Source organism: Pseudomyrmex gracilis, unplaced genomic scaffold (assembly GCF_002006095.1).
Source record: "Pseudomyrmex gracilis isolate BER0280 unplaced genomic scaffold, ASM200609v1 scaffold_39, whole genome shotgun sequence".
NCBI lineage: Eukaryota > Metazoa > Arthropoda > Insecta > Hymenoptera > Formicidae > Pseudomyrmex > Pseudomyrmex gracilis.
The window spans coordinates 34,959-48,816 of record NW_018020623.1 but is presented as its reverse complement, the minus strand read 5'-3'; the positions used below and the strand labels follow the sequence as shown (position 1 = coordinate 48,816).

At 41.5% G+C, this 13,858-nt stretch overlaps 1 protein-coding gene across 1 annotated transcript; it reads right to left on the bottom strand.

The window, feature by feature from the left end:
* Nucleotides 1-326: 326 nt before the first annotated feature.
* Nucleotides 327-13,523, bottom strand: LOC109852874 (WD repeat-containing protein 63-like). Its single transcript, XM_020424430.1, has 14 exons — nucleotides 13,222-13,523; nucleotides 12,090-12,313; nucleotides 11,472-11,903; nucleotides 10,137-10,460; nucleotides 9,594-9,842; nucleotides 9,210-9,368; nucleotides 6,971-7,302; nucleotides 4,844-5,166; nucleotides 4,360-4,588; nucleotides 3,062-3,359; nucleotides 2,281-2,445; nucleotides 1,654-1,980; nucleotides 939-1,199; nucleotides 327-819 (listed from the first exon to the last, which is right to left on the bottom strand). The coding sequence occupies exons 1-13, from the start codon at nucleotides 13,388-13,390 to the stop codon at nucleotides 984-986; spliced, it is 3,447 nt and encodes a 1,148-aa protein (XP_020280019.1). The 5' UTR covers nucleotides 13,391-13,523; the 3' UTR covers nucleotides 327-819; nucleotides 939-983.
* Nucleotides 13,524-13,858: the final 335 nt, after the last annotated feature.

Genomic DNA, 13,858 nt, shown 5'->3' with positions numbered 1-13,858 from the left:
TTACCTCTTTTTCCCCCATCCTTCTCTTTCCCACTTTTGACTCTTCTTCTTCCGGATCCACATTTCCTTACGTCCTCACTTTACGTCCGCCGTGAGCGAGGATCTCGTCAGTCTTTCTTAGCCACGCGTCGTCCGTCTAAGTGACACGATCGCAATTTTCTCACGTGTCTCAGTTATTGTATAATCGTCAAATTAGTTTATGAACGACTGCATTTCAAAAAATCGCTTCGAGATTGTCGATGTGAGAAACTGAGTTTCTACATGTAACAACTTAGCACAACGCTGTCTCTTTCTCTCTCTCTCTGTCTGTCTCTCTCTCTCTCTCTCTCTTTTTCTCTCTCGTGCGCGCGGACGTTGACAAAAATATTCCACTCCTACATTTCTCCAAGACATTCCATTTCCTTGGCTGTCATGCGTTTCTCCTGTTTATCGACATATTCAATTACCGTGATGACATGCACATTAGGTCCTGCGACATCCGAAGATATAGAAAAGATATGCATTCTCTTTCAGATATCGCGCGGTAAGAGTATCTCGACCCAAATATATCATTCCTTTCCTCGCGGCAGTTTTCAAATATTCAGATAGCTCGCACAAATCGCGTATTACGAATTCCGTTTATTTCTCCGTCTCCGTCGAAAACGACGGGATAACGACTTCAATTACGCGCCTCGATTGTTGCAGCGATTACAGTTCGAAAAACACAAACGAATCTCCGAATAAATTTATACGAAGAGCACACGACGCGATCGCGTAGTTTACTCCCTTGCTTGCTTCTTGAAAATTAATTTTTCGCGCTTCCGACTTCTTTCTCTTCGTCTGTAAAAAAAAAGAAACACAAATTTCTATCCGCGTTATATCCGCGCAATAAATTCGTTACTTGAAAACACAGAAAGAATGTAAAAGCACAAATGATGTAAAAAAAAAAAAAAATGTACTTTTCCGTGTGTTTTGTATCGTGGTGCCGACGTGCGATGCATCGCTCACGGAACCGTCTCTACTTTATACATCTTCTTTGGCTTGTTTAACTTCGCGAGTTCGATGTCCATCGATCTTCTCCTCGACCTTCCTTCCGCGATTACAGCTCGCCAGTCGAACATGCGTTTGAAAGGCGTGATCTTCAATTTCGCCAGAGCTTCGGTTTGCACTTCCAGAAAATTGTATATAATTTCTTCCTCCGGTTCGAAAGCAGGGATTTTCTTTCCGAAGAAGATAAACAGACAATTTGTTATATTATATTATCACACATTTATTTTATTTAAAAACAATACGTATAGTTTCAAACTATAGAGCAAAGATTAATTCGGTGAGTCATTGTGCTTAGATATTTTTGCGCGGAATTATATTTTTATTTTAATACTTGTAATAATTTGAAATAAATTCAAAGTGAAAATTTATCTACAATGAAATAATTAAATTTATCCTCTCTCTCATGGAAATTATTCGTGCTGAATATTTTAATACGTACCATATCAGTAGTGTATGTGAAATTTTTCTAAATCTTACTGTGCACGTATGAGAGCAAGCAATATTTTATTGCTTCCACAAATTAATTCGAGCGTTTTTGTTATTATTTAATTGCAATTATATTTGCTGAGAATTTTTCGTGAAATTTACTGATTTCCTCGATCACGCTTTTTGTTCGATTCTCACTTTAACGAGCTCGTCCTCGATCGGTCTTTCGACCAACGAAGGTGTCGGGGATATAGGGGGCAGCACCAGAGCTTCTTTGTGCTCCTGCTCCGGGAAGAGGAACACGACGGCTTCTTCGAAGATCTTGTTCTGTAGATTCAGAATTTCGCGTATCTTGCGATTTTTTGTCCTCGCCTCCTGCCGCAATCTGAGGAGAGGTTCGCGCTGTCTCTCGAGAACGTCCTTGCGCAGACCCTTCTTTTCCAGAATCAATCGTTGCATGCGCTTTACGTCCATTGACAACCATCGTTTCTTGGCTTCTTCGATGAACTGCCAGGGTTTTCGCCGCTGCGAAATTAATTTAATCGATAAAAACGCAAAAATAAAAGAGAGAAAAAGAGAGAGAGAGAGAGCGAACCAGAGATCGCTTTCATTCTTCGCTCAAGATGTGCTCGAACTTGACATCTTGATAGTCGGCAATTCACAAGATGCTATTATTCACACGACTATGAACGAGATTCCATATCGGAATGCGATTTATCCATCTCTTGCGCATAAAGCGCGCCATGAATAGAACGAAGAGATAATTCTGAATTATTCATCAACGCGGAGAGAATATATACGTCAGATTGATCGTGCGCGGCGTACCGGTTTCGTAGGTGTAGTCGCGCGAACTTCCGCATCGGTCGTCTCGATCTTAATCTTCTTCTCGATCTCCGGACTCTTTTTCTCCTCCCTCAGCTTCTTTTCCATCTCTATGCGCTCAAGATTTGTCTCGCGCCACGCTTTTTGCCAGTCCTTAAACTCTTTCATCTGATCAAACGTGAAGATAAAAAGGTCGTATATGAATAGAAGAAGAGAAACGAAGAAGTTTTTTTTACCGCGCCAGTGGCGGTAAAATTTGCGGCAAATCGCTGTGGAAAAAAAAATGAGAGGAAAAAAGTTTCTTTTTTTTTTTGTTTTTGTTTTACGATCACGATTCTCATTAAGATCGATCATTTTTGTTTTACAGAAATAATAAAGGTTCGCACGAAGCGCAATGTACGCGCGAAATAACGTTGAAATGACGTTCGTGTTTTTTTTTTTATTGTGTTAAATTTTTTTATTGCGTTATTAAACGTATCGGCAAATTTACTCGTTAAATACACACAACTTTTCCAATAAAATAAATAAACAATCTATCAATTGTGTTTTGCAAAATTTGCTGTAACGCAATAACAATTTACTTGTTTGATAATTAACGTGATTATTTTAACGTTAATACGCGTTAATACTAACGTTTTAATGTATGGGGGACGCGCAATCTTTTTCTTTTCCGTTCGATAAAATCATATTCGTGCCTTTTGAAAGATAAGTTTCAAAGTTTACTTCGCTCAGAGACATCTAATCGATATCAACCAGCCGCCCGTTTTTATACTCAGATACTCACCCTTTGAACCTGTCGGTCGACGAACTTTTCGAACCACTCGATGTCGCTCACGTCATGCCTCACCAAGACGCGCGGCGTCATAAATATCCTCAGAGAACCGGTAAAATCGCAAAATCCGACACAATGCGGCTCTATCGGCAACTGATGAACGTAGATGCCCGTAATTATCCGTCCGGCAACACTTTGCGTGATACTCGGCTCGTGGCTTTTGATCGACAAATCCCACAGTTCAACCGTGCCGTCCATTCGTCCCAGACACAGTACGGGACGATATTTGCCCCAAGTGCACGCCGTGTATCTGCGTATCTCACGTAAAGCGAGTGTAATTTTGTAAAAGCCGCATTTTAACAAAAAAAAGAGAGAATCGGCACCGATTAAATTCGATGACGCGGTCGATTTAATTGATTGACCGACGCGCTTTTGTTAATTGTGTTTAGAATTAATTTCCGAGATATCTTTTTAACCAGAAAGAATCGCGCGTTTGTGTGTCACTGATGTACAATCGATAAAAGAGTACATAGAACTCGGGAACAAAACGACCGTCTGTCGAGTGCGTTTGAATCAGAGCGGGAGTATCAGCGCGACATCGCTCGATAATGATTCCCGCGACCGTGTGTGTTCGCGGGGAGTATAGGGGGGGGAGGAGGGGGGAAGGGGGCTATACATCGAAAATAGCTTTCATTAACGGAGTGGTAACGGCGCACCGAGCGTTGTAACTGTAAGTTATGATCGTATTGTCATGCAGATCATACCGAAAGTTCGCGGGCGGCGCGCGTTGTCGTCGACAACTATGCGCGGAGCGTGAAACACGAGAGCGCGGCGCAGTACAACACAAAACGCTATCGTCGCAATTACGAGCTGTGCATTGCGGCAATTTATCGCGCGGGCTCGCTCGTTATTTTTATTGCGAATGAAAACGTCGCGCTGCCGCGCTGCCGCCGCCGCCGCCGTCGTCGTCATCGTCGTCGCCGCCGCGTTTATTCACGATCGTGTTTCGTTAACTCGCTTCGCGCGTTGTTGACGTTCCTCCTCTTCTTGAAGGAAGTATTTAATTTCTTCTCACAATTCTCGCGCGATCTCTCCGTTATTTTAACGCGCTATAATTCCGTCTTTTCTCGCGCTTCTCTCTCTCTCTCTCTCTCTCTCTCACTTTCTCTCTCTACATTTGCAACGAAAAATTATTTCGCATCTCGCGCGACTGCGAGCGTTCGCTTCGGAGACGCGAGCGCTGGGAGGAGGAATCCTGATTGCGCGCTTGGCGGACGCAAAGTTGTTCCGAGTTTTTTTCCCACACTCACCCGACGTTGGACTTCCTCCAGAAAAACGGCTCGCCGTAATCTTCCCTCCACACGGCGAAGATCTTGCCGCCCACGGTGACCACCACGTTGAAACAGAAGTGCGATCTGAACGAATACGTGATCGGCCCGTCGTGTATCCTCTTTATCCAGAGCCATCGCGCCGTTTCGCGATTCACGCTGACGTCGGTGGCGAATTCGTAGCCGTCCCACGTTATGCAGCCAAAATCACCTGTTGCCCGTCGTCGTTTACGCTTTAATCCACTTTGCGTCGTTGATATTAAATTAGATCGTTCTTATTTAACCCCGGGATTTGAGCTTAATTATAATCGCGCGTTTAAATTGCATTAATATTAATTCAACTCGAAAAATAATTACGTGCGCGCGTTTGCGCTTTCGTTTTTTTTTTTTTTATGTCAAACCGCAATCGCGGTGGTTAAAAAAAAAAAAAAAAAAAAACGTACGAGGGGTGAGGGAGTTTGTTCACCTTCCGCAGTACCGACGAGTATCTTCGGCTCCATCAAGAAGTCCGTCTTTTCGACGATCGTTTTGTAGTACTTTCTAATTGTAATGTCGTCCCTCGTCGGGTAAGGTTCGACTTGCACACTGCGGAACGTCGGTTTGCACATGTTCAACGTCGTTATCACGACTTGCCGGCTCTCGTCCGGATATTGAACCACGAGGATATAGTCGGGCTTGAAGACGCGATCGAAGATCTTGAAGGGCGACGTGGTGGCCTCGTCGTTGTGCGGTTTCTTTTTCTTCGGCTTGCCAAGGGCTTCGCGTATATCCTTCTCCGTCGGTTTCCATCTTTTTAAGAGCATCGTTAAAGTTAAATTAAATCTTAACGCGTAATCTCGTTCTTAGAATAACAACGAGAGGGATAAATAATTATTAGAAAACCGCAGAGCACTGTTTTTTTTTTTATATTCGCAATATTCTCTCATTAGTTCAAACGCTTCGCGTGAGTCAAAGATAAAATTCTAACAATCAACGATGCGATTAATTGCTTCTCATCTCTTTTATCTGAATAGAAATTCATCGCAATGCGAACGTCACTCGCAAATATCGTGCCAATTTCGTGCTAAGTGAGGAAACAATTTACTAGTGTGCGAACATCTGCATAGCCATTGTGACCGAAATGAAGAGGGGACTCTCTCTCGCACCCCACTGAATGCGCACAGAGAAATCGACGAGGCTAAGGAGGTTGGTAGTTGGCGGATCCTGGAGGACTACTCCGGACAGCACGAAGGGTTAGAAGCGAGGACTGAATACCGATCGACGATTATAGAGGGATGGTCTATCCATTTTCGGACCATATAAACGCCAAGTTCGTAGAATCGAGAAACGACGGGGAGTCAAGTCGCAGGACCATTACGATTCCGTAGGTAGTTTCTCGAGAGGGATGGGGACGAGGAGTGAGAGCGAAAAGCGGGGAGATCGTCGTCGTCGTCGTCGTCGTCTCGCGTCCAAAGAGATGGACCCGAAAGGCAAGTCGAACGACCACGGTGTTCGCTCTTTAACGTTTCGCCTGCGAGAGGAACAAGTTTCGATGTTCGAGGAACATTCGAAGTCGCTAACTTCCCGTCCCGGGAGATACGACGGCTTCCCGGACCTTTCTCGTGGTTACCAATTACCTATTGATTCGGGATCGCTCACATATCTTTCAAACTGTTCAGAATGTTGTTGCATTTTTCAAGACGAACTACACAACATTTTTGTTTTGAATAATAGTATACGGACATTGCGAAAGTAAAAAAAAAAAAAAAAAAAGAAAGAAATCCTTCTTCTTCGATGAAGGTGAAAATATTTGAATGTTTCGTATTTTTTCATGTCCTTCCGAGACCGCGATTTAACGCGATTCTGGATGTGACATTTGATTTTATTTCGCGATGCGGAATTTTTAAGACCGAAGCACAAACATTAAAAATAAGAAAAATGTGTATCACGTATTAAAAATTCTAATAAACACATGTAAATTATTGTACGTACGCGTCACAGAGACATTTTCTTCAGAGAGTTTAAAGATTCTCTCTCTTAAACTCTCTTTTATAAGCTTTCATGCAAGAAGTTACCATACTGCAAGTAGAGAAGAGCAAAGAGCCATCTGCTTGATCTTTATTACAAAACGGAGGACTATACATTTACGGTAAGTGTGTAATGCACGTAATACACGTAATATTTCAAAAGTGTTTGTGCATTATCCAACAAGCAAGCGCCGTTTTGTTTAAATACGCACATCTGCGTCGTATTCTAGTTTAAAATATTTTTTTAAATTATTACTGCAAAAATATTGCTGTAAAAATATTTGTTTCTCATATGTATGTGAACACAAATAAAAATAATTCTTAATTACAAAATTAAACGGGGATGAAAATTTTCACGAGAAATATCAAGAAAACGAGAATATTATTAAATTTACTTGAGATTCTAGAAAGCAATCGTGTCGTTTTGACTGACGGTTGCGATCTGTCAGATCGTCCAAGGGTAAAAAACACAAAGGATATTTCAAAACTAGATAATTCAAAGATAATTCCAAACTAGAAAATTATACGGGAATAAAAAAAAGTTTCACGAGAATATCGAAAAGAAAAAAACAATATATCAAATTTACTTGAGATTCCAGAAGGCGATCGTGCCGTTTTGACTGGCGGTTGCGATCTGCCAGTACAGATCGTCCAAGGGCGTGTCCTCCGGTAAAGAAACGATCCTGCCGTTTTTGTCGATCTTGTAATGCGGCGGCGTCCAGGATATCTTGGTGATGCCCGCCTTCTGGCTGTACTTCAGCGAGGACATTGCCGTCGGACTGACATACGAGGTCTTCGTCGTATCGAGCATCCACATCATCAAACTTCTCATGGCGATACTGTATTTCGCCTGGGCGCTCGTCTTCGTCACCACCGCCTCCACTTGCTCGAGTTTGCCGGGAATGTGCCAAATGACGATCTACGGTGAAACGGTACCGATGGATTTTATCGCCGTCCTTTCCTTTTTCATCTTGAACGTTGCAGTTTCATAGTTCGCAGCTTGTAGCAAAACGTTTCCCTCATATATGAGAGAGCACATATATATATATATATATATATATATATGTATATATGTATGTGCTCTCATTGACACGATTCTGTTACAAGCTGCGAACGTATACTTTTCAATTCGAAAGTTGCTGAATCGAACTTGCAAAGAATATCGCCGGCACACTCGATACTTCAGTGCCCGATACTCGAGAAAAAGTATAAAAATGATTTTCGATATTAAAGTTTTCGTATAAGATTAGCGTTCAACACACGAGCGCGCGGCAAAAATATATGTGATACCGCGAAAACATTTTTATATTTTCGTAAATACATAAAAGTGCGGGCTTTCGTAAGTAATAACGGTAGTGTACGAGTGTAAACAAAAGAGCGCAATAAAATCAACGTAAACAAGCGTGTGCGGAAATAATCATGACAACGATCTTTCAAACGATAAAGATTTTATAAAAATACGCCGTTTTGTATAACTCGTTCCATCTAACACACCACAGAAATTGTTGATAAGCATAAAAAACACAGTTGGGATTTCTAAAATAACAAACGGGTAATGTCGCTTGTGAATGTTAAATAATATATTCATATACGTACGGCGGTCACGTACGGGCGGCGGCCCCTCCGTCATTGTTGGCAGCGTCTGTAGCGCGCGCGCGAGAGACTCACGCGACGGAATTGCAAGCGCGACTAAGGCCCTGTTTTGGCCTTGTTTATGCGAGTAATAACTGTTAATTTATGCCGAAATTGGTACAGTTCAACTATAGGATTTCAATGCTTCTGTTATATTCTGTTATGCTTCTGTTAATAAACAGAAATATTAAAATCTTAGGCCCGCATAAACCAGGTCTGACTTCACGCGTCGCAAGCTCTCTCCGTCGGACGAGAGTGACTCGCGCGCGCGAACGCTTCGTCGTTCTTTTTGCTCGTCCCGAGTGAATTTCGCGGACGAGCGAGTGCCGGGAATGCCGAATCTAACGACGGGCGATCGCATCGACGTCGTTATTCGACGTGTGCAATCCCGATTGATCGCGCATCGATGATCGTCGGAGTTCCGCGACGAGTGTTTTGGTTGTTTCGGCGCGGAGTGTCATGACGTCGTGGCGTTCTCTTCGCGAATTTCTTTCGGAAAGTTGCGTACCTATCTCGCGGTATTTCACTCGACGAGTGCGTTCTCTTTGTTCTCGGACGACATTCAAAACAAACGCGACTTGAAGTCGTCTCTTGCTAATCTAAATCTCAATGTTTATTCGCGTAAGAAAGTATTCCGTCGGTATTCGCCGTGTTCGCAGCGACTTTCCGAATTTGATCGAAAATAAAATCCATTTCGGAACGTAGTGATTAAAAAAAAGTATCTACTTGCGGTGTTTGTTTACATCGTGAATCGATATCGATCGCGCTCCGTTCGTCGAAACGATCTGTTTACATACGCGCGCGAGCAACAAGATCGAACAGAGATAAACAAATTGCCAACGCACTCCGGGAGAAACTCATCGAGAAGGTTTTAACGCAGATTGTTTAACATTTTGCAACTGTGGCGAACTGTGCGTTCGCGGCGTACGGAGGACGTGAGGAGAGAAGGTGAAATTGGAAACGCGAAGAATTGTTGCTCCGCGACGAGACCGGTGAGTGTGTTTGCAACAGATATCGTTTACAACATATCGAACTAAAGTTTGTTATCAAATTACTTCTCGAGTTTAAGTAACACGAGTTTTTGAGCGGAAAATACGTAAAAATATTCTCTTCTTTCGATTGCGCAAATAAATTAGACCGTCAGGATAAAAGGTGCGAAGAGATAAAAAAAATGCGTTGAAAAGATTCAGTCACCTGGCCGTTTGCGCAGCCACCGATAACGACACTGCCATCAAAAGGACAAACGGTAATGGACGTCACTTCTCGTGGACATTCGAGGATCAGTTTTGGTGACAAAGAGTCGGTGAACGACCATATCAGCACTCGGTTATCGCCTTCGCAGGCTAACAATACCTGCGCGTAAAATAGAAAAAAAAAAATTTGTCGCATATGTCAGAGAAAATTTTATTTATTTACGTGTTTTTTGTTTATTTTTTTTTATATGAAAGTAAAAATGTGGCAGATAATATGTTTGGTACGACGTTAAAATTTAATTGAAACTCAGTCTCGGTTTTTTTTAGATTGTTTACGCGCGAGAGATACGTTAATAAATTCGATAAGTAGTAGTTTGCAACAAACCTCGTCGTAAGCTTTCGGGCCAATCAGATAATCGGATTTGGCGTGTTGCGTGTAAGTAGCTATCGCGACTCCGGTCCAAAACGGATGCCAGACGAGATCGTTGATGACTTTGTCCATGGTGATCTTTCCATCGTGGTAGCTCTGGTGTTCCTTGAAACTCACGGGCACCGGCGCGCGCGTATCTTTTTCACTGCGCACCAGATTCGCGTAATCGTTGGTGTAGATGTCCCACGTGGAGTTTATTAGAAGCTAAAACACGACGAAATAATCCAATTCTCATACATATTTCTACTATCAAATATTTTCTAGTAACAATAAAAAAAAAAAAAAAAGAAAAATTGAATTACCAACGCTTGTAATTGCTCAAAAAGTTTTAATTGTTGATTTGATATCGCACAGTTTTATTTTTGTTTATTTTGAATTTCAATAATAAATTTCAACAATAAATTTTTCTCTCGATCAAAGAGTCGTTTCACGGAAAAAAAATCTACTGTACTTTATTCAACGAATCGTAAAATCGACAAAAATGTTTTTCAACGTTACTTGATCGCACATGTCATCGGTGTAACGTTGCAGGAAGTACTTGAAGGAATCTAGTTTGTCCTCGGCGTAAGCGGACAAATCAATCGTCTGGTATTCGTATAGATATTGGATCCAGGAGTTGGCGGGAATCGATGGGGCCGTTTGCACCTCGTTGTTTTGCGGGATCGGCATCACTTGCGTAGGCCTGCTGTATACTTTACGCCACACATTCTCAAATATTTGATGACTGTACGGCAACAGTTCGACGTACCCGTCCCTTTGGTCGTCCGCCTTTCTGTCCGTTAGATTCAACGGCTTGTTCAACACATCCGCGTCACACATTGCCTGAACGAAATTAAATTTGATACGATCTCTTTCTCTCTCTCTCTCTCTCTCTCTTTTTTGTTCGATACATCATCAATGACATTATGCAAACTGTATGATTTGCACGCTCTGCGCGTGCCCACAATTACGATTAAATAATTGTTAGTATTTTAGAGGATTTATGAACTATTTCTCGAACAAAGATATCGGAGTGATTAATAAATAATGGATTGTAAATTTATAAATGCCGTTGTGCGATATTGTCGATTTACAGGCGCGGTATTTATAAACGAGATTAGTAGAAATTTACGATAATCACTTTAATACCGCGGTATTAACGAACGTGAACTATCAATATCCATCTTGTGTGGCACACGTGTGGGGTCACGTATATTGATGCGCGTTGTCGAAAGAGAAAGAGAGAGAGAGAGAGAGAGAGAGAAAATGTAATAGAAATTTTCAAAAATCCCCAGTACGTCGCGCTCGACACGAATATGAGCCCGGTCGAATAGATATGCAAATCGTGACTGAAGTTTTACGACTACAAAATGAAAAGTAGCCCGACTGAGAAAGTACGTTATCTATAGACACTCGAGATTTTACTGGCCAATAAGTTTTTGATTCTATCTCTTTGCAATTTGCTCCGATATCTTCGGCAAATTAATGATTAGAATAATGCGAATTAAAAAAGATTTAATATGATAATATTCCTCTCAATGTTTCAAACACAAAAAAATCACTTCATCAAGTCTAATTTTCATATTTCTGTGCAATTTGTTTTACAAAACAAAGTTCTGAAAACGGATTACTTATATTCTTCGCTTTTTTGCAAATATTTCGCGTTATTTAAATTGTTTATAACATAAAAACAATAGTGAAAACACGGAAATAATAAGTTTTAACACGTCGGACCGGATTCTTTGACACCCGAAAAACCACGATTTATGACTGTTTAATGCTCAAAGCCTGCGGAAGCGCTGCGAGTAGTTCAAATATGAATTGGGCCGTGTGAATATTGAATGCCGTTCGAACCTCAATCTCGAGAAGCGGTCTTGTGGGATGGACAATACTAGCTTCGATCTCCTTGTCGCTTCCCCAATTGTACCAATCGCCGATCGTTTTGTAAATTGCGTTTTTCACACGATTTTCGTGATCCTCTCTCTCTATTTGTATACGCCTCATCATGGCGTCTCTGCCTTCTGTCGTGAGAGCGATGTAAAATTGACCTTCCTTGGTCAAGGAGGGCGCGTAGCCGATGAGAATTTTCGAGTCGGAAAACGCGAGAATCTCGTCCTTCACCGGCAGAAAGTCGCTGCTCTCCGCGTGCAAATCCAAATTATCCTCGATGATTTCCTTTCGAACGTACATCCACGGATATTCGGTGGTGACGTTCTCGTCGATGACGCAGCCGATGATTTTCTGCGTCAGCGGTGACAAATCGATCCTCGCTATTCCCGGCAATCCCTAAAAATCGAATCGGTAAACGAAATCTACATTGAGTTCACTCCGTGAACTTGACGTCGAAATATGACGATTTCTCGCGTATCTTCACGCGTGCAATTTCATCCCAACTCGTAATAAAATTTGTCCGAACTTCGGAAAGAAAAATATGTTTTTTCTCTCGGAAGAGACCAGATGGAAGATATTTACCACCGACACGGAATATCGGACTTTTTTCATTGGAGGTTCCTCCTCCTCTTCCTTTTCATCTAATTCTCCCGTTTCTTTCACTAATTTCCGTATGTCGGCCGCTGAGGGTCCAGCGGAGGACTCGTAAGAGTCGAGTTCGTAGATGGTTTTCCGTCTTGTCGACGATTGATCATTCATTTCTATATGAACTCTCTTCTTCGCTTCTTTCTCCCAATCTTGTGTCACTGACACCGTTGATAAAAAAAAATGAAGTAACTCAATAGAGAAGTTTTACAATCTAAGAAGATATTGAGAAACAATGGGGGTTTATTTATTTTTTTAATTTTCAACTTTCTAAAAGAACAGCGTTTTTACGTGAAATAAATTACGTCGCGAAACGTTAAGAGAACAAAAAGTTTTTCCTACCGTCGAGGTGCAAAATCGTCAAATTGATTAAAACAACAAAAGATATTCAGTCATTTTATTGTATAACGAGTTATGTAAATAACACGCACGACGCACTGTATCGAATTCGCATGATTCACAATTCGAAATAAACCAGAATCGACAATCCCTTTTATTATCTCAATCAAAAATTCGCCGCGCTTTAAATATCGCGTCATTCATATTTGAACATATTTACGGTTGGCTAAGTTTACGTTTCATTGTTAACACAGTGCGTACTTCCATCCCGACACGCGTATCCCGATACGCATCATCGATCTTCGTTCGGTACATAATTTTAACCCATTCGTTACATAGTTCCAATATTGGTACATTCGACATTATCGACGTTCTCCCGACGTAATGTAGAGCGCGTTGTACACTTTCGACGACGGCGTATTTTCATTAAAGAATATTTGCTTTCGAATGAATTTAGCAAAATGTGTTTATTATACAAGTGCAAAGTTCAAAAAGGTACAACGCAACATCGTAATAATAATAATCCGTTTCTCGTGTGTAATAATTTTGCCATAAATATCAGAAAATGTTAAATACGTGAGCGCGCACATGTAACACACAACAATCTACTTAATTTTACGGAACATTATTAGTGTCAAGTGAACCGCAAAAATCTTACGTTATCAATTATTGTTTATATATATATGTATATATATATATTGCGTCACGTCGAAGTGTTATCATAACCTACTTTCTTCCGTTTCTTTTTCGTAATATTCCTTTTTTTCCGAGTCGAAAAATTGCTCTTCTACCTCGGAAAAGTCCTCGTCGTGTTTTACCGTTATATCATTGTCTTTAAATTTTACATTTGCCGACATTCTTTTCTCCTTTGTCTCGCGGTCTTCGTCCTCCGTGTCCATGATAAATTAAACTTCTCGGTTTGATTATTTTCCTCCGAGTTCGCCCCGGCGAAAATTTTACACTACGCGAAATTACAAAATCACGTGCGTTCGCATATACACGAAGCGATGTACGTACGACGTGCAGCGAATGAAACGCGATGAGAGACGAAAGACAGAAGAAATCTTCATGTTGCGAAACGAGAATCGGTGGGAATCGGTTCGCGCTACCTCAACGACGCACGAGTGCAGCAATTTTTTTTTTTTTTTTTTGAAATCCGAACTAACACGGCGACTGGCGATACACGAGGCTTAACGAAATTTTGAGTCCAGAGTACATTTGCAGTTTGATTGAACATTGAAATCTCGGGTTTCACCGTCGGCACGCAAAAGGGTGGACGGACGTTTCGGAATATCAATTTTTCCCTCGAAATACGCGCGCGCGCGCGCACGAGCGACGAGGGCGATTTAATTGTTTTTACATCAGGC